General features: G+C 45.7%; 3 protein-coding genes across 6 annotated transcripts in view; 1 reads left to right on the top strand and 2 right to left on the bottom strand.

The window, feature by feature from the left end:
* KLHDC1 (kelch domain containing 1) overlaps positions 1-2,870 on the bottom strand; it is a 39,991-nt gene extending 37,121 nt beyond the window's left edge. Inside the window, exons 1-2 of one of the 2 annotated variants that reach the window (XM_014601319.3) lie at positions 2,730-2,870; positions 616-686 (exon numbers count right to left, since the gene is read on the bottom strand). In XM_014601319.3, coding sequence (XP_014456805.1) covers positions 616-686; positions 2,730-2,831 — 173 coding nt within the window. In that variant the 5' untranslated portion in view covers positions 2,832-2,870. Of the gene's footprint in view, positions 1-615; positions 687-1,832; positions 2,296-2,729 lie in introns of those variants that run through there. The other variant, XM_059723430.1, reaches the window with a different exon arrangement.
* A 4,452-nt stretch (positions 2,871-7,322) lies between these two features.
* Positions 7,323-7,921, bottom strand: LOC102562578 (UDP-N-acetylglucosamine transferase subunit ALG13 homolog). The gene has a single exon (XM_014601300.3). The coding sequence runs from the start codon at positions 7,919-7,921 to the stop codon at positions 7,358-7,360; it is 564 nt and encodes a 187-aa protein (XP_014456786.3). The 3' UTR covers positions 7,323-7,357.
* Positions 7,922-8,033: 112 nt separating this feature from the next.
* POLE2 (DNA polymerase epsilon 2, accessory subunit) overlaps positions 8,034-26,167 on the top strand; it is a 35,239-nt gene continuing 17,105 nt past the window's right edge. The window contains exons 1-11 of one of the 3 annotated variants that reach the window (XM_059723427.1): positions 8,070-8,114; positions 9,082-9,136; positions 9,928-10,028; positions 13,876-13,951; positions 15,423-15,500; positions 18,839-18,932; positions 20,275-20,349; positions 21,304-21,387; positions 22,815-22,871; positions 23,266-23,314; positions 24,101-24,173. In XM_059723427.1, coding sequence (XP_059579410.1) covers positions 13,887-13,951; positions 15,423-15,500; positions 18,839-18,932; positions 20,275-20,349; positions 21,304-21,387; positions 22,815-22,871; positions 23,266-23,314; positions 24,101-24,173 — 575 coding nt within the window. In that variant the 5' untranslated portion in view covers positions 8,070-8,114; positions 9,082-9,136; positions 9,928-10,028; positions 13,876-13,886. The other 2 variants (XM_019496088.2, XM_059723428.1) reach the window with 2 other exon arrangements.

Below are 26,167 nucleotides of genomic sequence, written 5' to 3'. Positions count from 1 at the left end.
GTGCAACCTTAAAGGACTTTCTTTGTGCCTATGCATAATGATCCAGTCTTTAATTACATTTTCACATGCCATTTTTCCCCCACAGAATTTCTGCCTCATTTAGTACAAAGGATAGACCGAACTTAATTTTCAGTTATTTATGGAATCACTGATTTCCTCATGGGGTTTTCTAATATTTAAATGTTCCTAAAATTGTAAGGAGGTGATGAAGTACATCATTTTAAAGTGGGAAAATAAGGCGCAGAGAGATTCAAGTAAAAATTATTCACTAATTTTGGGTGCCAAGTCTGACACAACTAGAACCTGGCTTTGCAGGGTGCTTAGTATAACAGTATTTGCATATTCAAGAACAGTTTCAGGAACTTCAGTTGCAGTTTTGAGTGTTTTGTACTTCTGCAAATCTGACTAAGTTAAGTACCCAGAAACTTAGAAGCACAAATTAGCAACTTGCCTACCCTTACACAGGTGCTCTATATTACAGATAGGGACAGAATACAAGTTTATAGAAACACAAAATAGGCCTAATTTATGTAGCTGAAACATTTTTTACCATAAATAATAATAATCAGTCAAAGCAGCACAGTTTGTAAGTTAATAATAAAAAATGTGACTTACCATAATGCAGTGTCAATTTCATAGACCCAAAGTTCATCATTTGGTAAATATACTTCATTTTCTTCAATTGACTATAAAGAAAAAGGTAAGCAAAATATGTTTCAGTTATGCTTCATAGACCATTACAGCTTATTACAAACCTGTAGCTTACAAAACACAGGACATTCAATACCTCTGCACTTTCAGTCTGGGCAAAGATCTCAAAAGCAACATTAGGTCCTCCAAGAATGAACCCAGAAAAAATGAGGGAGACCAGATTTGAAATTCCTGATAAAAACTCTGAGAGAAGGTTGCAGTCCTCAGAAGGGCTGATAATCATGGATCTGGGTTTTCCGTTTGCCATGGAAAAATACAGATTTCCTCCTTAAAAAGGAGAAAAGTGTGGATTTTCCACCTTTAAAGGAGAAAACCACGGAAAACTATGGATTTCCCTTTGCAGGTTGGCCGAATTCCAGCCTGCAAGGGGCTGCATGGGGCTGGGAGGACAGGGAAGTAGGGGATGCCACATGCAGCATGCCCCCGTGCATATATGCATGTGGCAGCTAGGAAGTGAAGAACAGCTCCCTCCAGGTAAAAAAACCAAAATCAAATGCCAAAATAAAGAGGTATTTAGAAATTATTTTATTACAAGGATTGAGGCACGGTTTGGCTTACAGATGACTTTAAAATTGTAACTATATTAATAAAATGTTGTGTTCAAGGCCCGCCCCCCCGCATCTGGGAGGAGGACAGGTAGGCAGGGGCCACGACCGTGGGCAGCGACACATACAGGGAGTGGATCACACCTCTGCTCTTGGGCCTGACCCCGTGCTGTCACCGCCTGTCCAGCTCCCGGGTGCCACCCCGTCTGCCCACAACCCCGTCCCATCTGCCCAGTGGAGCGTGCCCTGCCTGTGGTGGTCCTGGCTGGCTGGCCCGTCCTGTCCAGCGCTCAGCGGGTGCAGGGTGGACAGGCCCGGGACAGATGGTATCAATTCACCCCCATTCCCACCCAAACAATTCACTAAAATGCCTAAAGTGGCCGTCTAGCCAAAAGAAATGCCGACCCCAGCTTCTGTCCCTCTGTTCAAGGTCAGTGACACCATACTTGGGGTCAAGGAGGAGTTTTTTCCCATGGACAGATTGGTACAGACTGCGGAGGGGAGTCTGCACATCCTCTCCCCGGGATCTCGACTGTATATTAACAACCTTGTACAGCCGCAGGGCAGTGGCTTTACCCGTGACAGGTCGGGGTGTGACATCTTGTGCTGTATGGGGTGACGGTGTCACTTTGCTGAAGGGTTGGTAGGGTGCACATTCGTCTGGTGTTATGGAGGACAGCCCGGTTTTCCGCTACCTGCAACCCCCACTTAACGCTGTTTCACTTAGCGCTATTTCGCTATAGCGGTCATTTGAAATCGATAGCTGATTTCACTGAGCGCTCAGCGAGTTTCATTATAACGCTCGCGGTTACCGTCTTGGGTCATCAAATACTTTCAGTTTCACTTAACGCTTGTTTCACGTAACGCTTGGTTTTTCAGGAACCGATTACGAGCGCTAAGCGGGGGTTACCTGTACGCTGTCCTACTGAGAGGAAACCGGACACCTTTATGTCCTCTATTTTCCTCCAGACTTCCCCCAGTCTGACACAAAGGCACCCGGTTTCATCTGGATAGGACAGAGCAGCACAAAACCAAGTTGTCCTCTATAAAACCGGACGAACGGCCACCCCAGAGGTCGGACAGTAGGTTTGCCAGGCTGGTTTGCACAGGGCTACTGGGCATCCAGCCCTGCTCCTCTTGGCCGGACCCCTCTGGGGGACTCAGCAGGCGTGCGGGCGGGAGGTGTGAGGTACAGTGTGTCCGGGGCGGGACCGGGGGGGGGGGGGGGGGAGGGGGATGTCTAGTAGGAGAGGCTGGACGTCAAGGGAGACACGCGACCCCACAGGCACGTGGGAGGCAGGAGTGGCCGTTAGGGCCGTTACAGCCGTTGGGAGCGAGCGCGCAGCTGACGCGATTCGAAACGCCCGCGCGCAGCGCCCCTCCGCCAATCAGCGGCCGAGGCGCGCGAAGCAGCTCCCCTCCCCCTCCCCCAGGCCCCGCGCGCGGCGCCCTGCGGGCAGCAAGCCGCCTTACCACGTAGCCCCCCCACACGTAGAGGCAATGGCCGTCCACCACGGCGCAGTGGCCGCTCCGCTCCTCGGCTACGCAGAACCGATCGCGGGCCTCCGCCGCCATCTTGGGGGTGGGGACGGGCCCTGCCTCCGCGCTCGCGTCCCAGCAGCGCCTCCGCGGCCCGGGCACCTGCTGCGGACGGGAAGCGCGGAGGGTCCAAATGGTGGGACAGCCCGGCCCGGGCGGCGCCGCGCGCGCACGTGGGGCCGGCGCGAGTCCCCTTCCCGCGTCGCCCCGGTCTTCCTCACGGCTGGAGGAAGGTTACGCTGCCGCTTGCCAAGAGGGGCTCGCGCCTGGCCAGGGTGCCTTGAGCCCCAAGAGGCTGAGGGCAGCCGGTGTCTCAGTCCCTCAGGGGCGGCGTGCAGGCTGTCCACACTAGACGCTTGCCACGCAGTAGCTTAGCTCCTGCGCAGCGTTATGAGGCCGCTGTGGCGACCGTCACAAAACCGTGTGCTGGCAGCGCTACCACACAGTAAGCGTTCACACGGTGCTTCGTGGAGGAAGTACTCAACTATGCAGTACAGGCGACCCCCGCTTAACGCTGTTTTGCCTGGCGCTGTTTTGCGATAACGCTCTTTTTAAATGGATACCTGATTTCGCTTGGCGCTCAGCGAGTTTTGCTATAATGCTCGCGGTCGCTATCTTGGGTCGTTAATAACAATCGTGGTTGCTGTCTCCGCTCGTCGCTTCAGGCTTGGTTTTTCAGGAACCGTTTAAGAGTGCGATGCGGGAGTTGCCTGTAACTACGACACAGCAGTGAATGTGTAGACCACAGGTGGGCAAAATGTGGCCCACGGGCCACGTGCAGCCTGCCAGGCTATTCTATCTGGCCTGTAGGGCCCCTAAAAAATTTAGAAAATTAATATTTATCTGCCCTGGGCTGCCTGTCATGCGGCCCTCAATGGCTTGGCAAAACTCAGTAAGCGGCCCTCTGCCCAAAATAATTGCCCGCCCCTGGTGCAGACGCACCACATTGTGTTATCCCAAGACCTTGTGTTTCTTAAGCCCCCTTTCAGCAGGCAGGGGATTTGTTGGAGCGGAGGGATATCATTACTGAAGTAGGGTGGCCCCAACAGCTGGGCAAAATGGCTTTGAAGCTGACCAAGGTGTCTGGGTGCCTTCTCCCCCAGTGTTGCAACCACCTATGAATGTGCCAGGGGCTTGTCTAGTGAAACCTACAGCAAGGAAGAGGGCATGATTAATAGGCTGATAAAACAATCCAAAAGAAGAAAGATACAGCATGCACACGCACCACTGGGAATACCAGATTCCCAGCCAAAGAAACTTGTCGCAATTACAAAAGAGCTGACTATGGGGAATAATGATGAAAAAATTATGATCAAGGCTTTTACTATTTCACTGGAGGAAAAAACGATGTTGTAAGGAATACTGGTACAATACTGGAACAGCTGATAAAGAATACAAAGGTAGAAGGATACTGGTTTCTAACTTGGAACCATAAGACATAAGAAAGAAGAGATACTTACATCACAGAGCTGAAGACTGGCATCCATAAGTAACTTTGAAGACATTCAAGATTCGAAATTAAAACAATCGTCTCAGCCAACATGATTATAGCGTAAAGAACAGAATTGCTGAGATAAATGCTTCCAAATAACTTTTCATTCCATCCAGGAAGAGCACACACCAACTGCTGAAGCTTCCTTAGCCTGACGAAGGGTTTTTGAACTCGAAAGCTTGCCTAATAACTATTCTCCAACCATTTGGGCTGGTCTAATAAAAGATATCAGATTCACACAAGGAACCTTGTCTCCAAATAACTAGGTAGTTTAAGAGTAATGTAGCCATGACAGTGCAGAAATTATGCCTCCAAACAAAAGAGGGTAGCTGAAGTGTTCAGAGAAAGAATCTAAATAAATTATTGCTGCCACTAGTGCAGAACACATCTACAGGCTACAGTTAAAGGAATCCAGTAAGCAGGACAGAGACAGACTGACTAGGAACAGTAGCACCATGGTCTAGCACAAGCTTGGGCAAAATACAACCCAGGAGCCAGATCTGGTCCATGGTGGGACTTTGACTCTGGCACCATCCGGCCTGTGGTGCATCTCACTGCCCCTGGGCGTGCAACAGGGCTTGGGCAGGTTGGTGGCTGGACTCCATTTCCTGGCAGCCCCAGCAGCAGTCTCCTTTTTGCTACCACTGCTGCCAGCCCCATGGAGACTGCGCCAGGACTTGTGCGGACAGAGCCTGAGCCCCAGGCAGAGCGCACAACCCTGGCCCCGACCCCAGCCCACTCCACGTTCGGGGTCAGGATCTTTGCAGCACCCGCACTGGATTCACCCATCCCAGTCATGATGGACAGCTGCAGCTGGGCAGAAGCTGCTGCTGGGGGCAGGGAAAAAGCAGGACCTCCCCTGCTGCTGCTGAACCCTTCTGACTGCAGCCGCCCAGAGCTTGCACTGGGGGCTACCCTGCCGTTCCTCCCTGCTGGGTGCGGAAGCCCAGAGACCGCAGTGGAGGCCCCAGGTGAGCGGCCCCTGCTGAAGCTGCTACCCGCAACTCCTTATGTGGCCCATGGGGCAAAATAATTGCCCACCCCTGGTCTAGCACATGCCGGAAAGCATATGGAAAGCAATGTGAAATCAAAAAGATAATGGGCAACAGTTAAAGAGCTATGATAAACAGCCACTCGTGTCCTCATGCAGCAGCTGCTACAGGAAGTAAAAAACTATGTGCAGTGTTTGAGGATGTGGAGATTCCCAATGAAAAGGAGGATATCTGCTGTAACTTCAGCAGAAACAAAGGCTCTCCATATCCATTTGCTGCAGAAGAAAGCTGGCAGTCATTCAACTGCCTGAATAGCAAGAATGCTATTGGTCCAGTAACTAATGTTATTTCAAGTAGTTTGTGAAGCCAGGAGTAATCTAATCCCAGCTACACAGTTAAAGAACAATATTAGACTGAAGGAACATGATGAAGTGTTGGCAATATACAATATACAGCACAGGAATGGTCAGAGCCCCACGAACAGGCATTTCAAAGTACAACTAAATCATAAGTGATGCACCAGTCCTAAAGTCCAGTAAGCCTGTGGAATAGCTAGACTTGCAATCTATAATGCCTCAGAAAAAAGACTAGCAGCAGCACTGATGGAAAGCTTGCATTTGCTAGTAGACTTTTGAGAGCCTGGCAGACCTAGATGTGCTCAAACAAGAAAAACTCTTATGAAGCACAAGTTAGACACGCACTCTGATCATGAACTGGTACAGAGCCTGAATAAGAAGCCCCTGCTGAGTGTACCCAGGCAACTAAAATGCCCCCTATTTGGATTCCAGGACTGCGATAACGGGGAAGGGGACTGAAAGAAGGGTCTGAACAGACTTTGGGCATGGTGTTAGCCTTGCCTGGGCTGGGCAGACAGGTAAGCAGCTCTGCTTAGAGTATATGTGGAACAGCGTTAGGTGTGGAGAGGAAAGTGCTCTATGACAAAAAGTGACTGTACAGCTCTGAAATCCTGTCTCTGGGGATAGGTTTTGAACACAACTGTTCAGTCTTAATGATGGGTGTTATAGGGTCATAATTTCTGTGAGGCAGACTACAGACACTGAGGTACAATTGTGCCTGAGAATTGTGTTTGGAAAAAAGTGTCTTAGGGTGCCTATACACGAGCAGCGAGGCTGCTGCACTGTGCTGGCGTCCCAGTGCCTCGGAGCAGACTTGATTAATCGAGTCTGCTGGAGCTTGGCAATTGCCACTCCAGCAGCCTCCTGTGTCTCGAACAAGCTTTAGTTCAAGCACCCCCACTGCCATGTTTAAGTGTGGGGATGCTGATACACGACATACAGTGGTGCTTTATTAAAGTGGGTCCCAGACAGAGCTGCTGTAATTAAACTACGCCCCCCCCCCCCCGAGTACATGTAAAAAAAGTGCCCTTATGTTTCACCAATGGGCAAGGGTACACTGCCTCACGATCCACACGTTCAGTGCCAGATAGGGATCTGGAGAGAAAACAACTCCCCTGGGTTTTCACAAAGCAGAAGGAAAGGAAAGTCATCCCAGAGCCTGATAGCAAAAGACAGTATAGTATAATAAACAGGTTCAAAAAAGGCCCATTAATAGCTATGAAATAGAATAGTCGGGGATGTTGCTTGATATCCCTAAACCAAGGATGCTTGATGCCAGAGAGGTTATGATAAAGTACGGATTATATGCTGGAAAGTCCTGTTCATATGGTCTCTGTCCAAAGCATCTCCGCTTGCCACTCGGAGACAAGATCCTGGGTTAGGTGGTCTTACCCACTATGGCACTTCTTGCGTTCTTATGGCAACGGAGACAGAGCCTAGGACGGGTAGGCAACCCCCGGCACGGGTGTCAGCGTGGCACGCAGTTTGTGTTTGTGCCTGGGGTGGACGGCAGGGAGGGCACCGGGGCCGTGCTGCCACAACAAGGATCAGCACCTCACAGCTCTGCGGAGCGCGCCAACGTGGCACAGGCCCCGGAGCTTGCGGGTGTCCTTGGCGCTCTCTTGCCGACCCCTGGTCTAAGACCACTGCAGCTGAGACGCAAAGAGCACGCCCAGACAGACAGACACACGAGGCCAGGCATTTTTATTTTCCCCGAGGGCCTTATTCAAGGCCAAGAACATCATCCAAGAAGGCGGCAAATTTTTCCGGCCGCCCAGGAGGAAAGGGCTTCAGGAGGGACAAGTCCACGGACTGCAGGGTCTCGGCGAGCGTGCTGCAAGTGCAGTAGACGAGGTGGCCGTCTCGGCGGAGCTGCCTGGCCAGCTCCAGCTGATGATTGTCCATCAGGGTTTCGTTGATCACCACCACCAGCGGCTTGCCCTCGCCCAGCGTCTCCAAGCAGCTGCCCGCGCCCGCGTGGCTGATGACCAGGTCGGCTTGGCGCAGGTCTTCGGCCAGCGAGTCCTTGAAGCGGAACACCTCGAGCGCGAAGTCGGGGGCGCGCACGGGCCGCGGGGCCCGCGTGCCCCGGCCGATCTGCAGCACCAGCCTGCCGTAGCCCAGGCCCCGCAGCACGCGCAGGCACGGCGCGGCGGACACGGCCGCGATCAGCTCGTCGAAGCAGGTGGTGCCCACGGTGACGAAGGCCGACTTGGTGGCGCCGGGCGCGGGCCGGGCCTCCAGTGGGCAGCCCCCCGCGCCTGGGGCAGCGGAGGAGACCGCCATGGCTTGTAGGAGAGCCGGCCTCGCGCCCAGGCACCAGCCCCCGCGCGCGGGCGCGGGCGCGGGGCTGCGGCCACGAGGAGCGCGGGCCCGCGGAGCAGGAGGAGGAGGCGGAGCCCGCGACCAAGATGGCGGCCGAGAAGCTGCGGAGCAGACTGGGTGCCGCCTTCCGCCTGCACGGGCTGCTGCTCCGCGCGTGAGTGCCCGCCCGCCTGCCCGCGGGGCCCGGAGCGAGCGAGCGAGCGAGGGAGGCGGCTCCGCTCTCGGCCCCGCCGTGACACGGGTGTGGGGAGCTGCCCGGTCCGGTCCGGTCCCCGTGCTGTCCGCGAGGGCCGGCGTGCGCACGGGGCTGGCTCGCAGCTCCTTTCCCACGGGACCAACGGGACTGGGTGTGAGGAAGGGAGCCCTCGTGACTTTTAAGATTTGTTCCAAGTCGGAGAATGTTTTCCCCGTGTATTCTTCGTTCCCTTGGCTTCCTTCTCCTGGTTTTCTACTCATCTTGTTCATGCCTTGTCCGGTTTTGCCCCTTCCCCCCCCCCCCCAGAATGGGTGTAAAGGCGTCGGAGAGTCCGCGCAGGGAACAGCAATGGTCTGGGGGGCTGGGGACAGCGCTGGTGAGGAGAGGAGAAGTCGAGGGAACTGGGCTGATTGAGTCTGGAGAAGAAGACCGAGGGGGGTTGAACAGCAGCCTTCACCTCCCTGCAGGGGGGCTGCAACGAGGATGGAGCTGGGCTGGTCTCAGTGGGGGCAGATGGCAGGATAAGGAGCAATGGGCTGAGGCTGCAGCAAGGGAAGTTGAGGTTGGATGTTAGGAAAACCCTCCTGGTGAGAAAGTTATTGTAGAAAATGCAGGTTGGAAGGGACCTCCAGAGGTCATTTAGTCCAACTGCGTCCTCCGTGCAGGACCAGCCCCAAGTAGATCATCCCAGCCAGGGCTTTCTTGAGCTGGGTCTTAAAAGCCTCCAAGGATGGAGAGTCCACCACCGTGCTAGGTAATCTGTTCTAGTGTTTTATGACCTTTTTAACAAGAGAGGTTTTCCTCGTATCCAAACCAAACTTCCCTTGCTGCATCTGGAGACCATTGCTCCTTGTTCTGTCATCTGCCCCCACTGAGGACAGTGACTTTTCTAAATAGTCCCTACCCTGTTCTTTCACCACTGTAGGATGCTCACCTCCTCCCCAAACTGCTGCTTGGTGCAGTAGCCTGTGAAGATTGAGGTGAAAGGCATCGAGCACTTCAGCCTTTTCCGCAACATCTGTCGCTAGGTTGCCTCCCCAATTCAGTAAAGGACCCACACTTCCCCTGATCCTCCTCTTGTTGCTGTGAAGCACTGGAACAGGTTACCCAGAGAGGTGGTGCAGTCTCCATCCTTGGAGGTTTTCAAGGTCCCGGTTGACAAAACTTGGGCCGGGTTGATGTAGTTGGGGCTGGTCCTGCTTGGAGCAGGGGTTGGACTAGGTGTGACCTCCTGAGGCCCCTTCAACCCTCATTTTCTATAATTCTGTGTTTCTTTGGCCTTTCATCTTCTGGCACTGAAGAGACACTAAGAAAAATTATTTGGATAATGTTCTGAAGATTTTATTTACACCACGGCCTTAGCACCCTATACATTTAAATAATGGAAGTGTCTTCCACAGATGTTTCTTTATTTATAAAACATCAAACTTGAAGTAGTCTTCTCTAAAAAGCCCACACGGGGTTTGGGGGGGGTGGGGGAAGTAGGACAGGATTATAGTATGAGCCTCTTCCCACAGATCAGGTTGCTAGGGCCTGTTTCACATTTAATTTTGGTGGTTTTTTTAGGGATTTTAATTTCAGAGACTCTTTGATTGATAAGGATGCAGGACTAGGCTTGTTATTTCCACCCTTTTCCTTTCAAATAACCACAAGCTGTATAACATTTTATGTACATCAAATGATATACTATAGTAGTGTAGTGTTGTAAAGTATATATTTTGTTTACTGACTATTCATTTCCTTTCTTGGCTAACTTTTCTATTTACACCAGTGATGCCATTAAGTATCTCACTGAATCTCTTCAGTCTGTCGGTGAATTAGAGCTGGAAGATGCCATCGAGAACATCATTGAAGCTGTTGAAAAACAGCCTTGTAAGTAACCATTTTTTTCAAAGCCTTCTAATTTAATTCTACCCTTGTCATACTAGTTTTACAGAAATAAGCCTCCTAGCAGCTTACACAGTAAGTCAGGGGTGGTCAGCTTGTGGTACATGTGCTAGAAATGACGTGGGTAGTGTGGCAGATGGAGGCCTTGGGGGACAGGGAGTACAGTGGCAGATAGGACAGAGCAGCAGATTGGGCAGGGGAAGGAGATCAGTGGTACTCGGCAGGGTGGGGAAGGGAGCATGGGGGAGAAGGTCAGTGCTTGCCAAAAATGTTGGTCCCTGGTGCACTAAGGTGTCATTTTAGATCTATTGAGATCCTGTTTTGCTGAATTCATAGATTAATAGCTTGTAGAGTTGGAAGGGACCACAATGGGTCATTATGTCTGACCCCCTGCCCCTGGCAGGAAAGAAGACCGAGGTCAGATGACCCCAGCCAGGTGACTATGTAGACTCCTCTTGAAGACCTCCAAGCTAAGTGATAACAACCACCTCTCTTGGAAGCCCATTCCAGATCCTGGTCACCCTTACTGTGAAAAATTTCTTCCTAATATCTAACCTAAATCCACTCTCAACTAGTTTACACCCATTATTCCTAGTCACTCCCTGGGGCGCCCTAGTAAACAGCGCTTCCCCTATTCCCCGTTGACCTCTCCTAATAAATTTATAGGCGGCCACAAAATCTCCCCTAAGCCGTCTCTTGTGAAGGCTGAAGAGATTCAGCTCTCTCAACCTCCCTCCGTAGGGTCTATCACAAAGGCCACTAATCATGCGAGTGGCCTCCTCTGGACCCTCTTCAGATTCCCCGCGTCCCTCTTGAAGTGCGGCGCCCAAAACTGCACACAGTACTCCAACTGTGGCCTGACCAATGCCACATAGAGGGGGAGCAGCACCTCCTTTGTTCTATTAGTCATGCACCTGCTAATGCACGACAAGGTGCGATTGGCCTTGTTACACTGCCGGCTCATGTTCATCTTGGAGTCAATTATGACTCCAAGTTCCCTCTCTGCCTCTGAGCTGCTGAGAAGGACCTTTCCTAACCTACAGGTGTGCTGGGATTCCTCCTTCCCAGGTGGAGTACCTTACATTTCTCTTTATTAAACTGCATCCTATTTCTCTCTGTCCATTGCTCCAACCTGTCCAGGTCGGCCTGAATCTGCTCCCTGCCCTCCGGTGTACTAACTTTGCCCCATAACTTGGTATCATCAATGAACTTGGAAAGGGTGCTCTCCACGCCCTTGTCCAAATTGCTGATGAAGATATTAAATAATATCGGTCTGAGGACCGAGCCCTGCGGGACCCCACTGCCCACCTCCCTCCAGGCTGAGAAAGAACCATCCACCACCTCTCTCTGGTGCGGTCCCTAAGCCAGCTGGCCACCCACCCAACCGTGTAGGCGTCCACTCCACAGTCTGCTAGCTTCCCAATGAGGATAGGGTGCAAAACTGTGTCGAAGGCCTTCCTAAAGTCCAGGAAGATGACATCAGCCTTGGCTCCCACGTCCAGGCAGTGTGTGACCTGGTCATAGAAGGCTACAAGGTTTGTCAGGCAGGATCTACCTGTGACAAACCTGTGCTGGTTTCCTCTCAGCATCGTTTCCCCTGCTGGGCCTGCACAAATGTGTTCCTTGATTATTTTCTCTAGCATTTTCCCAGGAATAGTGGTAAGACTGACTGATCTAAAGTTGCCCGGCTCATCCCTTCTCCCTTTCTTGAAAATGGGTACCACATTGGCCCTTCTCCAGTCCTCAGGGACCTGGCTGGAGCACCACGAGTGCTCGAACAGCTGTGCCAGTGGCTCAGCTATGACACTGGCCAGTTCTTTCAGCAGCCGTGGATGGAGGTCATCCAGGCCTGCTGGCTTGTACCCATCCAGCTCCTGCAGGAGCTCCTTAACTATTTCAGAACTAACCGTAGGCGGACTGGTGCCATGTGGACATCCGTCAAGGTTTATCATGTTAATAGTAGCCAACGTAATTTTGCCACTGAAAATTTGGCAGCTCTTTCTTCTGACTGTATTAGAAGGACCAAAGCTTGTATCACAAGTCAACTGAGACTATTGTAGCTTTTTACAATTTCCTTTTTAAGTTACTTCTGTATATTTGAGCACTAGTATGTGTGTGCTTCTGTCTTTGCATCTGAACCTGTAACATTTAAAGCCTTGAAATAGCCTAGAGCATTCATGGTGGTTGAGAAATGAATCCAGTAGATTTCAGGCCCAAATCTACCACAGGATTTAGGCAAAATGTAGTTACCTAAATCCAAAAGTGCTTTCCATAAATCCCCCACCTAACTCCTTCAGCATGGGAAAGTCTCTAGACACCCACGTTTTTGCCAGTAAAGCTTCCTAGATAACAAGAAATATCTTTTTATGCATGCCCAGAACTGCCACAATCTTGGTAGAGCTGTGCCAAACTTTGATTGGGATCCACAAATTAGATGTTCCTATACTGAAGCCCTCCGAGGGTCCCAGTCCAGTAGCCATGCTCAGAGTCTATTTTTGTGCATTGTGTTCATCAGTTACTGGATAAAATGCATCAATAGCCTTGGGAGTAGGGCCCCAAAATGTAGGATTCACTTCCCACAGGAAAATCCTCATTGCTGCAAAATCATGCTCACTCTTGCTTTTATTTCCTTGTGCTATGAATCTTGCATTCTTTGCTGCACAGTAGTCCAGTTTCAAGAGTAAGGGTAGAAAATGCCCCATTGTAGGCTGATGGTTAAGAAACTACCCTGGGAGGTGGAAGACATAGGTTTGAACCCCGTCAGGCTGAGGAGAGCATTGAACCCAGGTTTCCCACTTCTTGGGCATGCGGTGTATCCACAATGTTATTATATAAAAGATGGGTACCATCATACCATCTTTTTTTTTTCCTTTTTCTTTTTGAGAGAGTGCCAGTTGGCCATACCCAGAATAGTTTAGGAGCCGAAGTCCAGCAAAGAGTCTGGGGCTCAGAATTCTAAACTCACATAGGCACCTAACTCAGAGCTTCAGAGGGAGCAGCGGGAGGTGCGACTTCAGACAAACCCTTTTTTCAGCATTTCCTATTGGCTTGCTAAGGTGCACTCTTGCACATCCATTCCTAGGCACCTAATTTCCCCTGTGTATTGTACAGGGTGCTAAGGCCCTGTGCTTGAGGTTGTGAGTTCCACTCTGGGAGCCAGGAGCCTGATAGGTAGGTGAGATGACTCTGAGTATTACTGTACCTCATTCTTTTGTGGATCTGGACCTGGGTGCTTCCTTTGAGACCCAACAAACTGTACATTTCTTCCCATGGGGAGGCAGCATTTATATATATATATATATTTTTTTTTTAACTATATATATTTGTTAATTTTATATATTTGTTAATTTTTATATATATATATATATATGTTCTCAAGTGAACATTCTGTACAATTTAACTTCAGGATTGTGTTAACCTCTCTAAAAATTAAGGGTAACAGTAATCCCCTCTAACAAGATTCTGGAAAAGTGAGCCTGCAGATTATGAGAACTCAAATCAGATGTTTGGTAGGGTACTTGGAGAAGTTTACAGGGACTGACTGTAAGAGTCTTGTTCTAATTTCTCAGTAAATTAACTATGGCTGCTGTATGATCTTTTGTATAGAATTATAGTTTTCTGGTAGGGATATTTAGTGAATAGCATGTAGATATAGAAAAATTAGGATGTCAGTAACTTCCTGAAAACGTAGTTATTTGTAAAAAATATTTATTTGACGATGAGTGAGAGAGAATATTGAGCCATTTTTGTCAAATATTTGAGGCTTACTTGATGTGGTTGTTGTCATTTTCCATAGTCTCTAATTTTAATTTTCTGAAATGTTCTTTTTCAGTGTCAACCAATATGATTGAACTATCCACAGTGGAAGCAGCAGTCCAAGAATGTAGCCAGTCATTAGATGAAACGATGTACGGTGACATACATTTATTTTTATTTGATGTTTATGGTAGATAGAGTGGATTCACTTATTTCTTCTTGAGGAAATGAATGTCAGACACTTTCTGTAGTGCTAAGCAGGCAGTAATTGCTCTGTTTTGCTTTTAAAACTTGGTAATGTTCTGTCTTTGGAAATCAGTTCAGCGAGAGAGAACTCTAGGGAATTGTAATGCAGTTCTTACATTCTGAAATTAAAAAGGTGTTGCTTTTTGTTACATATATTGAATAATTAAATTATCTATGAAGATATGTAAATAGACATTTTTTGGAATTACCTTTATTTCTGTGTGCTTATGTTGAACTTTGATTTCTTCTGATTAGAATCAGTCATATTATTTTTCTGCTTTTCTTATCACATTTTTTTTTCTTGAAATACTTTACAGCAGTTTTTTTTTTCCCAAGTGGCCACTTATTTTGCTTTTACTAGGCTTACTAGCTGTTGAAAGCTATATCCCATTTTCAAGCTCAGATAAATAGTGGTATTAATTATTTGGACTGCTGAGAGCATTGTCTGTATCTGTATGATAGATATTGGTTTAACATTTATTTGTAATGTTTTGAGGCTAGCAATGCAAACTAACTAAAGCAGATAATATATTAAGTCAGTCAATAAAGTAGTGTAACCCATAGTTTCTATGTAAGTGGGCATGGTCCCATTTGACTATGAATGTAGTATTTTCTGTCCATTTATGAAAACCTTAAAAACATAGTTCGTGTGTGATTTTTTTTTTTCTTTCCTTCACATCTGTTTTATAACATATGCACAGTAGTTCATCTGTGTTTAGGCCTGAATTTTGAAGAGAAATCTGTATGGCTAGATCCTCATGGCAGAGTCCTGCTGAGGCCAATAGAACTCCATAGGCCAAAGGGTCCAACTGTCTGAATCTTGTGAATTATCTTATGATAAAGACAAAGCCTCTATAAGAGAGGCATATTGGACCAACACTTCTGCAGTTCTCTCTGGGTCAGTGAATGTTTTGTGCTTTTAAACTTCAGTTACTGCTGACGTTAAAGGTCAATGTAATTGTTTTCTACTTTGAAGTTGATCTAGTTAGCGTGTGGTAATAGAATATACTAGAGAATGGAGATCAACCAGTAAATTCTGTGGTGGATAACATTTCTCTTAAATGTTCCAATAAGATGTACACATACCTAGTAACCACTATTTAAACATTCATATATTTTCAAACAAGGTACTAATATAAATTAAGAAAGAAAGAAAAGAGCATGTTATGTATTTTCCCCTCTAGTTGATTTGCAAAAATTCTGTAAATAAGAAGCTGGTACAATGGCTGGGATGCAGGCAGGAAAGGGATGAAGGATGTAAGTTAGCTGTTTTTTGTTTTGTTTTTTATATGAGAGTGTTTCTGTTGGACGCTAAAATGAACTATTCTTTGAAATAGACCTTTCCTCAAATAAAGATTTACATTATTGTGATTTCAGAGAAAACGTTTTCAGTATTATTGGGGCCTTCGATGTTCCACGTTATATTTATAATTCAGAAAGGAAGAAGTTTCTACCGTAAGTCTTTCCTGTCTTAAGTTTCACCTGCTTGTTTAAAAAGTCTTTTTTGTGTGGTTAAAGTTGCTTTCTCAAAACTCTTGCTCTTAGATCCTTGCTCGTCTCTCGATTGCCGATGTGGGAACACTGCTTTTATGAAACTTTGATTACAACAAACTTTTTTTGAGACACAGAGAAGCTTTTTCCCCTAAGTAGGGTTTATATTTTCTATACACGATTGAATGGGTTCATTAGGTTAGCCTGCTTTATCATCCTGGTAAATTTATAGATTCATAGATTCGTAGATGCTAGGGTCGGAAGGGACCTCAATAGATCATCGAGTCCGACCCCCTGCATAAGCAGGATAGAGTGCTGGGTTCAGATGACCCCAGCTAGATGCTTATCTAACCTCCTCTTGAAGACCCCCAGGGTAGGGGAGAGCACCACCTCCCTTGGGAGCCCGTTCCAGACCTTGGCCACTCGAACTGTGAAGAAGTTCTTCCTAATGTCCAATCTAAATCTGCTCTCTGCTAGCTTGTGGCCATTATTTCTTGTAACCCCTGGGGGCGCCTTGGTGAATTAAACCTCACCAATTCCCTTCTGTGCCCCCGTGATGAACTTATAGGCAGCCACAGGGTCACCTCTCAACCTTCTCTTGTGGAGGCTGAAAAGGTCCAGTTTCTCTAGTCTCTCCTTGTAGGGCTTGGCCTGCAAGCCCTTAACCATACGAGTGGCCCTTCTCTGGACCCTCTCCAGGTTATCCACATCCCTCTTGAAGTGCAGTGCCCAAAATTGCACACAGTACTCCAACTGCGGTCTAACCAGTGCCCGATAGAGGGGAAGTATCACCTCCTTGGATCTGTTTGTCATGCATCTGCTGATGCACAATAAAGCGCCATTAGCTTTTCTGATGGCTTCGTCACACTGCCGACTCATGTTCATCTTGGAGTCCACTAGGGCTCCAAGATCCCTTTCCGCTTCCGTGCCACCCAGCAGGTAATTTCCTAGGCAGTAGGTATGCTGGACATTTTTCCTCCCTAGGTGCAGCACTTTGCATTTCTCCTTGTTGAACTGCATTCTGTTGTTTTCTGCCCATATGTCCAACCTGTCCAGGTCTGCTTGTAGTTGTTCCCTGCCCTCCGGTGTGTCTGCTTCTCCGCACAGTTTTGTGTCATCCGCAAACTTGGACAGTACACTTCACTCCCTCATCCAAGTCGCTGATGAAGACATTGAAGAGTATCGGTCCTAAGACCGAGCCCTGCGGGACCCTACTGCCCACACCCTTCCAGGTCGATACCGACCCATCCACTACGACTCTCTGGGTGCGACCCTCCAGTCAATTCGCCACCCACTGGACTGTGTAGTCATCCACATCACAGCCTCTTAACTTGTTCACCAGTATGGGGTGGGATACCGTATCGAAGGCCTTCCTGAAGTCTAAGTATACGACATCCACCCCTACTCCTGTGTCCAGGTGTTTTGTAACCTGGTCATAAAAAGAGATTAGATTAGTCAGGCATGATCTACCTGCTACGAACCCGTGCTGGTTTCCTCTCAGCATAATTTGTCCTGCTGGGCTTTTGCAAATGTGAGCCTTGATAATTTTTTCATAGATTCATAGATGTTAGGGTCGGAAGGAACCTCAATAGATCATCAAGTCCAACCCCCTGCATAAGCAGGAAAGAGTGCTGGGTCTAGATGACCCCAGCTAGATACTCGTCTAACCTCCTCTTGAAGACCCCCAGGGTAGGGGAGAGCACCACCTCCCTTGGGAGCCCGTTCCAGACCTTGGCCACTCGAACTGTGAAGAAGTTCTTCCTTATGTCCAGTCTAAATCTGCTCTCTACTAGCTTGTGGCCATTGTTTCTTGTAACCCCCGGGGGCGCCTTGGTGAATAAATCCTCACCAATTCCCTTCTGTGCCCCCGTAAAGACTTTGTTTTCGAAGACTTTGCCTAGGATGGAGGTGAGGCTGACTGGCCTATAGTTGCTTGGGTCCTCCTTCCTCCCCTTCTTGAAAATGGGGACCACATTGGCCCTTTTCCAGTCCTCTGGGATAAACATTGATAAGCAAGTATATAGATACTGTTGGACTACCGGTCAAGTTTTTTTCAATAACATGTCATAGAAAATAGGCCTGGAAGACATCAAGATATCATTTGCTCCAACCCTCTCCTCAAGTCAGGCTTCTGTCTGTCTTAAACTGTCCTAAACAAATATTTGTCCAATCTGCATTTAAACACTCAGCAATGTAGATTCCACAGTCTCCAAGTGATACTTTTGCAGTTCTCAACGACCCTCAGAGTGAAAAAGGTCTTCTGATATCCAACCTAAGTCTCCCTTGTTGCAGTCTAAGCCCATTACTACTTGCCCTGTCCCCTTATGGATAAAGCAGACAGTTGTGCAGCATCCTCTTTATAAGAACCCTTTTTGTTTTTGAAGTCTGGCAGTATCCCCTCAGTCTTTTCTTCTCTAGGCTAAATATTCCCAGTTCTTCCAGCTGTTCCACACGTCTTGTTTTCTAGACCTCTAATCATTTTTGTTGCTCTCCTTTGCACTCTCTCCAATTTGTCCACTGCTTTCATCTCTATGTCCTGTTATACCGTATAGTGCAGCCTATGATGCTGTTGGCTCTAGGCTATCTGTGTTCATCAGTCAGGAAACATGGTTAGTTATACGTTGTTATGTGATATTTGGTGAACAAAGGGGCAGAAGTCCATGTAACATTAAATCTATCTCCCTAGATGAGATTTCTTTCATGCCTGAATGAAAGTTTATTTTCTGTGTCTAATTTTTAATAAATTCTATAGATCCATTGCTTATGGTACAGCATATAATAATCTTTTTTTTTCCAGTTAGCTGATCATTGTGAAGAAAATATATCTATTTTCCTTTAAAGTGCAACTCTGTTAGCTTTAGTTTAGGATTTTGCTGGACTTATAAGAGCATTCTACATGTTTGCTGTAGAAATCTAATTTTGAATCCCAGTCTATAGCTTCAGAGGTTGGGGGGGGTGGGGGGGCAGGGTGATGAGAGTCCTATTAAAACGTTGTGTTACGCCAGAGGAAAGATAATACCTTTATTTGAGCCATTTATAGAATGGAGTTCTGGAAAATGCTATTCCACTAGAAAGACATAATGTAGATCTGCAAGATGACAAGGTTAAAGAAGGGGAAATTAGTGTAATTGTCACTTTGCATAAGCACAAAGATCTCTAGCAGAAAACTCTCTCATTACACAAATAATATTATGTAATAACATTGAAGACTGTAATTTCCTACTGCCTTAGAGATTTAGATTAATAAATCATTGTTGTTTTTTGTTTGTGTCTGGTTTAAGCATGACTTGAATTTTTTCCAGTCTATCAATGACTAGCCATCCTCCACCAAATTTATTTGGAACCGCCAGGGATAAAGCAGAGTTGTTTCGTGAACGATATACTATGTTGCAGCAGGTAAGAAAAAAGTTTTGACTTTTTTTTAATGAAAGACAAGAATTAAGTGCAACGTTTTGAGACAGATCATAATATGTAGAGCAAGGCATCTATGATGTGGGCTGCTAGTGTCACCTTTAGTTGTCAACTTAATAAAAGTCAGGATATATACCAAATTGCATTGACTTTCCTTTGAAATTTTGCAGCCTTAGGGATTCTGATGTGTATCAGTATCTTATTTAGTGTCATGTTTAAAGAGTAAACTGTGAATAGCATTCAGAATAACAACCAGCCCTTCAAGTCAGTGCTGAATGTGTCAAACTGCATCTATCTTAAACGTTTTAAAATTTAAGGGAAATTGTAAGTAAATGTCCTGCCGGGTTGTGGGCGACCATTGGGGATCAAGGTGCCAACCAGGGTCAGGAGGAGTGAGCAGAATCCAGGGACAAGCCAGATTAGGAAGCCAGGAAGTCAGTCTGAGAGCAGGGTTTAGGAAAAAGCCAAGTCCGGAAGCCAGGAGCTCAAGCAGAGAGTCAGAGCATAAGCCAAAGAGAGCAGCAAAGTGGTCTGGGTTCGGGTTGAGCCCTGTTGCCTTTCCTCTTCCTGTGTAGGGGTTTATATGGGGGAAGTGGAAGATTGGCTGATGCCAACCAGCCACTCTGGTGGGGTTAGGCCCTGCTGGAGGTTTCAGCCCATCTTGGATCAGTCTCGTCAATCAGCCATAGGGTAGCAGCCTGGGAAGAGCAGCCATGTTGGACAGGTTGATGCCCCAGGTTCGAGGCTTGGTTTGTGATGCGATGCAAACTATTTGAAATTTTTTTTTAGGGGGGATGAATTTATTTCTTGCTGCGCTTATTTTTATCAAGCATTTAAAAATGTTCAGCTGCATACAGGCCATATAAACCAAAGAACGATGTTGTGGTGCTGATAAATTTTCTTTATGCTCTTTGCAATTTAATTTAAAAAATGTTGCCTGGTAAATGTCAATCCCAGTTGTTCAAAGATGTCTGTGCTTAACTTTCTATTACATAAGCCCCTTATGCATTTACTGCCTCTCTTACATGGGTCTCTATATATCATTTACCTTACAGGGGCCTGCTCCCCAATTGGGGACTCCTAATTATAAATGACGCATCTTGCATGGCTTTAAAAAGTTTCCTCCCAAACCTATGCTTCATTCCAGTTGGTCAGGGTTATGGTCTGTTATTTAGAAGTAAATCCTTTCTTAATTAAATTTATTGTGTTCCCTAAATCAAAAGTGGTTGGTTAAAATGGAATAAAGGTAATATTTTTGCATAACTTGCCCAGTGAATCCTTTTTTGGTGGTGATCATTTTTAACTAGATTAATCCTGGTTTATTTAGAGGACTCATAGACATGAGCTGTTTACTCCCTCTGCGATTGGTGCTCAACCTGATGACGGCAGGAACAAATTCCAGGTAAAAAATCGTATTTTCTTGGGCTGACACAGGAATGTGATGGATGATGTGATACATTGCATTCCCTCTTGGTACCTACATTTTAATCCCAGTATATGGAGAGTAAGTGAAGATGAGTTTAATTATTGTCTCAGTCTGCGTGATGGAAAACTCCATAACTGGGCACAATTGAGCGCTAAGAGCAAGCTTTTAACAAGAACCAAAGAGAAGTGCTTCCATTATATTTGTTTTTTACCACCCATCTCTCCTTTTTAAAAGCACTGCATTCACAAATTCAGAGCTATTGGAGCTTTGGGTAGAGGTGATATCTTTTATTAGACCAACTAAATAGATAGAAAAAAAATGTTCTTTGCAAACTTTTGGGTACAAGCGCCCTTCTTCAGACCTGAAGAAGGGCATTTGTGCCCAAAAGCTTGCAAAGAACAATTTTTTTCCAACTATTTAGTTGGTCTAATAAAAGATACTACCTCTACCCAAAGAACCTTGTCTTCTCATGTCTTTAGACCATCCCAGTTACTATTAACAGCAGCAGAGTCTCCCAGTGCCTGAAGAAGGGTGTTTGTGCCCAAAAGCTTGCAAAGAACTTTTTTTCAACTATTTAGTTGATTTAATAAAGGATTTCACGTTTATCCAAAGAACTTTGCCTTGCTACTCTTGATACATTTATTCAGTGGCAGGATTTGGCCCAATCTATTCCATTTTAGTTCATTTTTTAAATAAATGTCTCCTATGTTCTTATTTTTGATGCATACTTAAAGTTTTTCTCCCCTTAACTCTGTGTATTTGACACTGAGAAATGTATCTTCAAATTTCTAATAAGTCTGAGCCATATAATTACCTACTTAAGTATGTAAGCTGCAGCATGCACTATATAGCAGCTTAGCTTCCTCACTTAAGAACAGGTTTATGAAAGGTATAATTTAAATCTCTCCTTATTCACTGTCTTGTTTCCAGCTTAAAACAATAGAATCTCTGCTTGGCAATACAGCTAAAATTGGGGAAGTGATTGTTCTAGGAATGATAACCCAGCTGAAGGAGGTAGGTCACATTTTATTAGGGCTCTTTTGAGTTGGTCTGCTTTCAGTACTACAGATTTTTTATGAGATGGCCTAAATACATCACTGATATCTTGATTTTGTTCCTACTTAGGTAGATGGCAAAACTCTTACTGACTTTTGTAACGCCAGTTCTTTAAAAGGACACTTCCTTAGGAAGCGTTAATAATGTATGCATAAGGATAATTATTTTTCTCTTCAGAATACAGAGCACATCAACTTAGTGTAAATTTGGTTAGTAAGTCATCACCAGTTATTAGAGATATTTTAATTTTATCTACAGAACCTTGAAATGTGTTTTTCTGTGAACTTTTCAGTACACGTGCATACACAATTCGATTTAGAGAAGAAACAAAAATCAAAATACCTTCTTTAGTTATGCATCAGTTAAAGGGTAAAATTATAAATAACATATTTTATCAGATAAGTGTTTGTTTTGATTCTCTAATCTCATAATGTTTTAAAAATAAGCTTATTTGTTTAAATCGTTCCTAGATGTATAAGCTGGAAGCCTATTCTGACACGGTTTTTTTCAAGGCTCTAGTCAGATTGAAACTAAAGTGTTTTTTAAGTGTAAATAACCTACATGCTTTCTCTTGACTAAACCAATCAGTATTTTATCCTTATAGGGGCCAAAACCATAAAATATGAGTGCTATGCTTAAAACAGCTCTGGTTCTGTCACTAACGCAATATTTTGGCTAATGGCAAAGCTGTACAGTTGGAGGCTTGGTTTTGGGAACTGGCTTGTTTTTCATGAACTAGCACAACAGCAAATCATACGGGTTTTTTTATGAAGAAGCCAGGGATAGATTTTTTCCTGGCTGGGTAATCCATTTTTTGAAAATGGTTTGGAAAGTTGAGTGTGATATCTCCTCTGTCCAACATTTAAATAAAGGGAATATGCCAATTAGAAAACAATGGTTACTTACATGTTGTTATATGCACAAAGGGGCAGGAGTCTATGTAACGTTAAATCTGTCTCCTTCGATGAGACTGAGATTGCATTCATGCCTGAAAACCATATGTGTTTGTTTTCTGTGTCTGATTTTTCATAAACTCCATAGACACTGTTGATGGTACAGCATTTAATCATCTCTTTTTTTCTAGTTAGCTGATTGTTGTAAAGAAATTATAACTTGTAAACCAGAGTGGAAGGATAATTGGATATCTACCAAATGTAGGGGAAAGCTTGATTTTTTTTTTCTCCTAATGTCTTTTCTGGTATGTAACTACATGGTACTTGCTGGAGTTGGGAAATTATATCTAATCTGCTTCTCTTTGATTCTGGAAGATTCCAACATTAGTGTGCACTTCATTTTGCATCTTTCTAGAAAATTATAGCATATTTATATTGACCCAGTGGTATAGAATGTGGATTTAATATTGGGGTTTGTTTTTTGTTTTGTAGGGAAAATTTTTCTTGGAAGATCCTACAGGGATTGTCCAGCTGGAGCTTAGTAAAGCAATATCCTTTAGATGTCACTTAAGGGTTTAAGAAAATTTCAGGAAACAAATGCTGCAAAACTATATAATTTAGAAATTACTTTTTAATGGATATGTTTTGCTGCAAACTTACCCTTTCCCCCTGCTAGTAACTGAGTTGCCATAGTTAAAAAATATTTCAGAAAGGACCTTTTTCCAGGTTTTAGAATTCACCTTTCGAGGCCAGTTCCTATTCCCATGAGATTTATCCTGCCAGCTACCAGATGATCACCTGAGCCTCGTGCAGCCTGCAGTGTTTCTGGCCTTATTTATACCAAAACAAAACAAACTTTAGTTAGAGAACCCATATTTTAAAGGTTTTTGAAACAAAACACGCTCCCATCTAACAAGAGTATCATTCCCTAACTGCTTTGCACCAGTTCCACAGCGGCTTGTATACCGAGTCATGCTTTGTTTTGGCTGAAGGTAAAGTAGATGTTTTTTGTTACTTCTTAATGTGTTATCTCTTCTCTTTGTACTGTTACAATAACACTATATTTTCTCTGGGGAGGGAGGGGGTGTCAAAAAAGTGAAAGATTTATGTCATTGTTTATGTTCATGGGACTTGTCCCTGGACTGGATGGGTGATTAGAAACTCTAGATCCTGAACTTGGATGTCTTGATGCATCCAATTCCCATGAAGTCAACTGTATCTAGAGTTCCTCAGCATCTCTCAGGCTTGGGCCGTTGGTTTGTGTGGATAGGACGTTCATGAAAATAAACATAGTTCAGTTATAAATTGTAGAACAACTTAATAATCAAGTAAAACATTCAACAAGATTGAAAATACTGTGTTTTGCTGACAGAGTCCCAGTCTTTCACACACCTTGATGGGACTTGTTAGAAAGGCACATTTTTACCAAGGATTTGTATGGCTAGGGACTCAGATGTTTTGTAGTAAACTTTGATGGTGGCATGATTTAGAAATTTGTTAGAAGGATTTTAATTCATAAATAGCTGTAACCCCAACAAGCATTATAACAACATATATCGTATCACCATCTTATTTTATGGTAATATACCAGTATAAATTTGTTTTAAAAACATAATATTCTAATGAAGTAAATGGAAGATAAAAGAAAGGATGGATGCTTGGCTAAATTGTCTTTCTATTCTGTACTCTTGTTCTATACACAGAAGGAGCAATTTTAAAATAAGATACAGTGTAACTAAAGATACTAAAGAGTATTCCCATTTTTTAAAACTTTCTAGGTTGGTATGAGGATCAAGTATTTCATGTGAATGCTTTTGGATTTCCACCCACTGAGCCTTCGGCTATCACAAGGTATAAAACTGACTTTAAAATGATCTCATTCTGACTTAACATTTTATCGTAGAAACACGGAGCTGGAAGGCACCTACTGTCCTGTCAAATCCAGTCCCCTGTGCTCACAGGCAGTCATTTACTCAGTGAATTTCCCCAAGCCCTCAAACACAGCTGCAAGTTACATTACCTGAAACAGCAAGAATACATTATAACATGCCATAGCTAAAAGCAGAGGAGATGAAGTCACTTGCAAATCATAGTGTCTGTTTACGTTTTCCTAGGTTTAATTTGGACTGCAGCTCTCAAATGTGGATGTCTGTAGTCCAAATTCAAATTAGCTCCAGTCTGAATTAGGCAATGTAAACTGTATTAATTAACATGTATATTCAGCATTGCTTTTAGAAAAAATACAGTCTAGGAAGTCAAATAAGCATTGCAAAAATCAGTCCCCTCAAGGGAAACTCAGTTGGGTTTTTATAATATAACACCCAAGGGTGTTGAGGGAACTGGCAGGGGTCACCGTGGAGCCCTCGGCCCGGCTGTACGAGCATTCGTGGTCATCTGGCCAGGTGCTGGGGGATTGGAAACTGGCTAATGTGGTCCCAATTTTCAAGAAAGGGAGGAAGGAGGACCCAAGTAACTATAGGCCTGTAAGCCTTACCTCGGTGCTCAGGAAAATCTTGGAGAGAATCATCGAGCACATCTGCAGGGGGCCTGCAGGAGAGATCATGCTCAGGGGCAATCAGCATGGGTTCATCAAAGGCAGATCCTGCCTGACCAACCTGATTGCCTTTTATGACCAAGTAACTAAATCCTTGAATGACAGTGTCACCGTGGACCTAGTCTTTCTAGACTTTAAGAAGGCCTTTGACACTGTCTCTCACCCCATCCTCATCAGTAAATGAAGCGACTGTGGCATTGATGTGATACCTGCACAGTTGGATGGGTAAAAAATTGGCTGATGGGGCGCACCCAAAGAGTAGTGGTGGATGGGTTGTACTCAGCCTGGCAAGATGTGAGCAGTGGGGTCCCCCAGGGCTCGGTCCTCGGGCCTGCTCTGTTTAACATCTTCATCAGCGACTTGGACAAGGGGGTGGAAAGCACGCTGTCCAAGTTTGCTGATGACACTAAGATGTGGGGCAAGGTGGACACACTTGAAGGGAGAGAGAGGCTGCAACTAGATTGAGACAGACTACAGAAGTGGGCAGATGAGAATAGGATGGGGTTCAACACAGACAAATGCAGGGTGCTGCACCTTGGGAGAAGGAATCCACAGCATACATACAGACTGGGGAGTTCCCTTCTTGAAAGCACAGAGGCGGAAAGGGATCTCGGAGTCATTATTGACTCCAAGATGAACATGAGCCGCCAATGCCGGACCACAGCCAGCAAGGCCAGCCGTACTTTGTCATGCATCCAAAGGTGCATCTCAAGCCGGTCCAGAGAGGTGATACTCCCTCTCTATGCGACTTTGGTCAGGCCGCAGTTAGAGTACTGCGTTCAGTACTGGGCGCCGCACTTCAAAAGGGTTGTGGCCAGCCTGGAGAGGGTTCAGAGGAGGGCCACCCGCTTGGTGAGAGGGCAGCAGGGCAGGCCCTACAAGCAGAGACTGAGGGACCTGAACCTGTTCAGCCTCAGCAAGAGGAGGCTGAGGGGGGACCTGGTGGCTGCCTACACGCTCGTCAGGGGAGATCGGCAGCGAATAGGCAGAGCCCTTTTCTCCCCAGCACCACCTGGGGTGATGAGGAACAACGGTAATAAGCTGATGGAGAATAGGTTTAGGTTAGAGATCAGAAGGCAATATTTTAGAGTTAGGGTGGCCAAAACCTGGAACCAACTTCCCAGGGAAGTGGTCCTCACCCCTACCTTGGGCAAGTTCAAGAGGAGGTTGGACAATCACCTGTTTGGGGTCTTGTGAACCCAGCATTCATTCCTGCCTGTGGCAGGGGGTCAGGCTAGATTATCTGTTCAGGTCCCTCCTGACCCTAGCTACTATGAAACTGAGGCTATGA

The sequence above is a fragment of the Alligator mississippiensis genome, chromosome 2, assembly GCF_030867095.1.
Source record: "Alligator mississippiensis isolate rAllMis1 chromosome 2, rAllMis1, whole genome shotgun sequence".
NCBI classification, from domain to species: Eukaryota; Metazoa; Chordata; order Crocodylia; family Alligatoridae; genus Alligator; species Alligator mississippiensis.
The sequence above is the reverse complement of the archived record's forward strand: the minus strand, read 5'-3'. Positions and strand labels throughout refer to the sequence as shown.

Coding starts and splice junctions, on each gene's coding strand:
- LOC102562578 (XM_014601300.3), bottom strand. CDS start 7,921: ATGGCGGTCTCCTCCGCTGCCCCAGGCGCGGGGGGCTGCCCACTGGAG.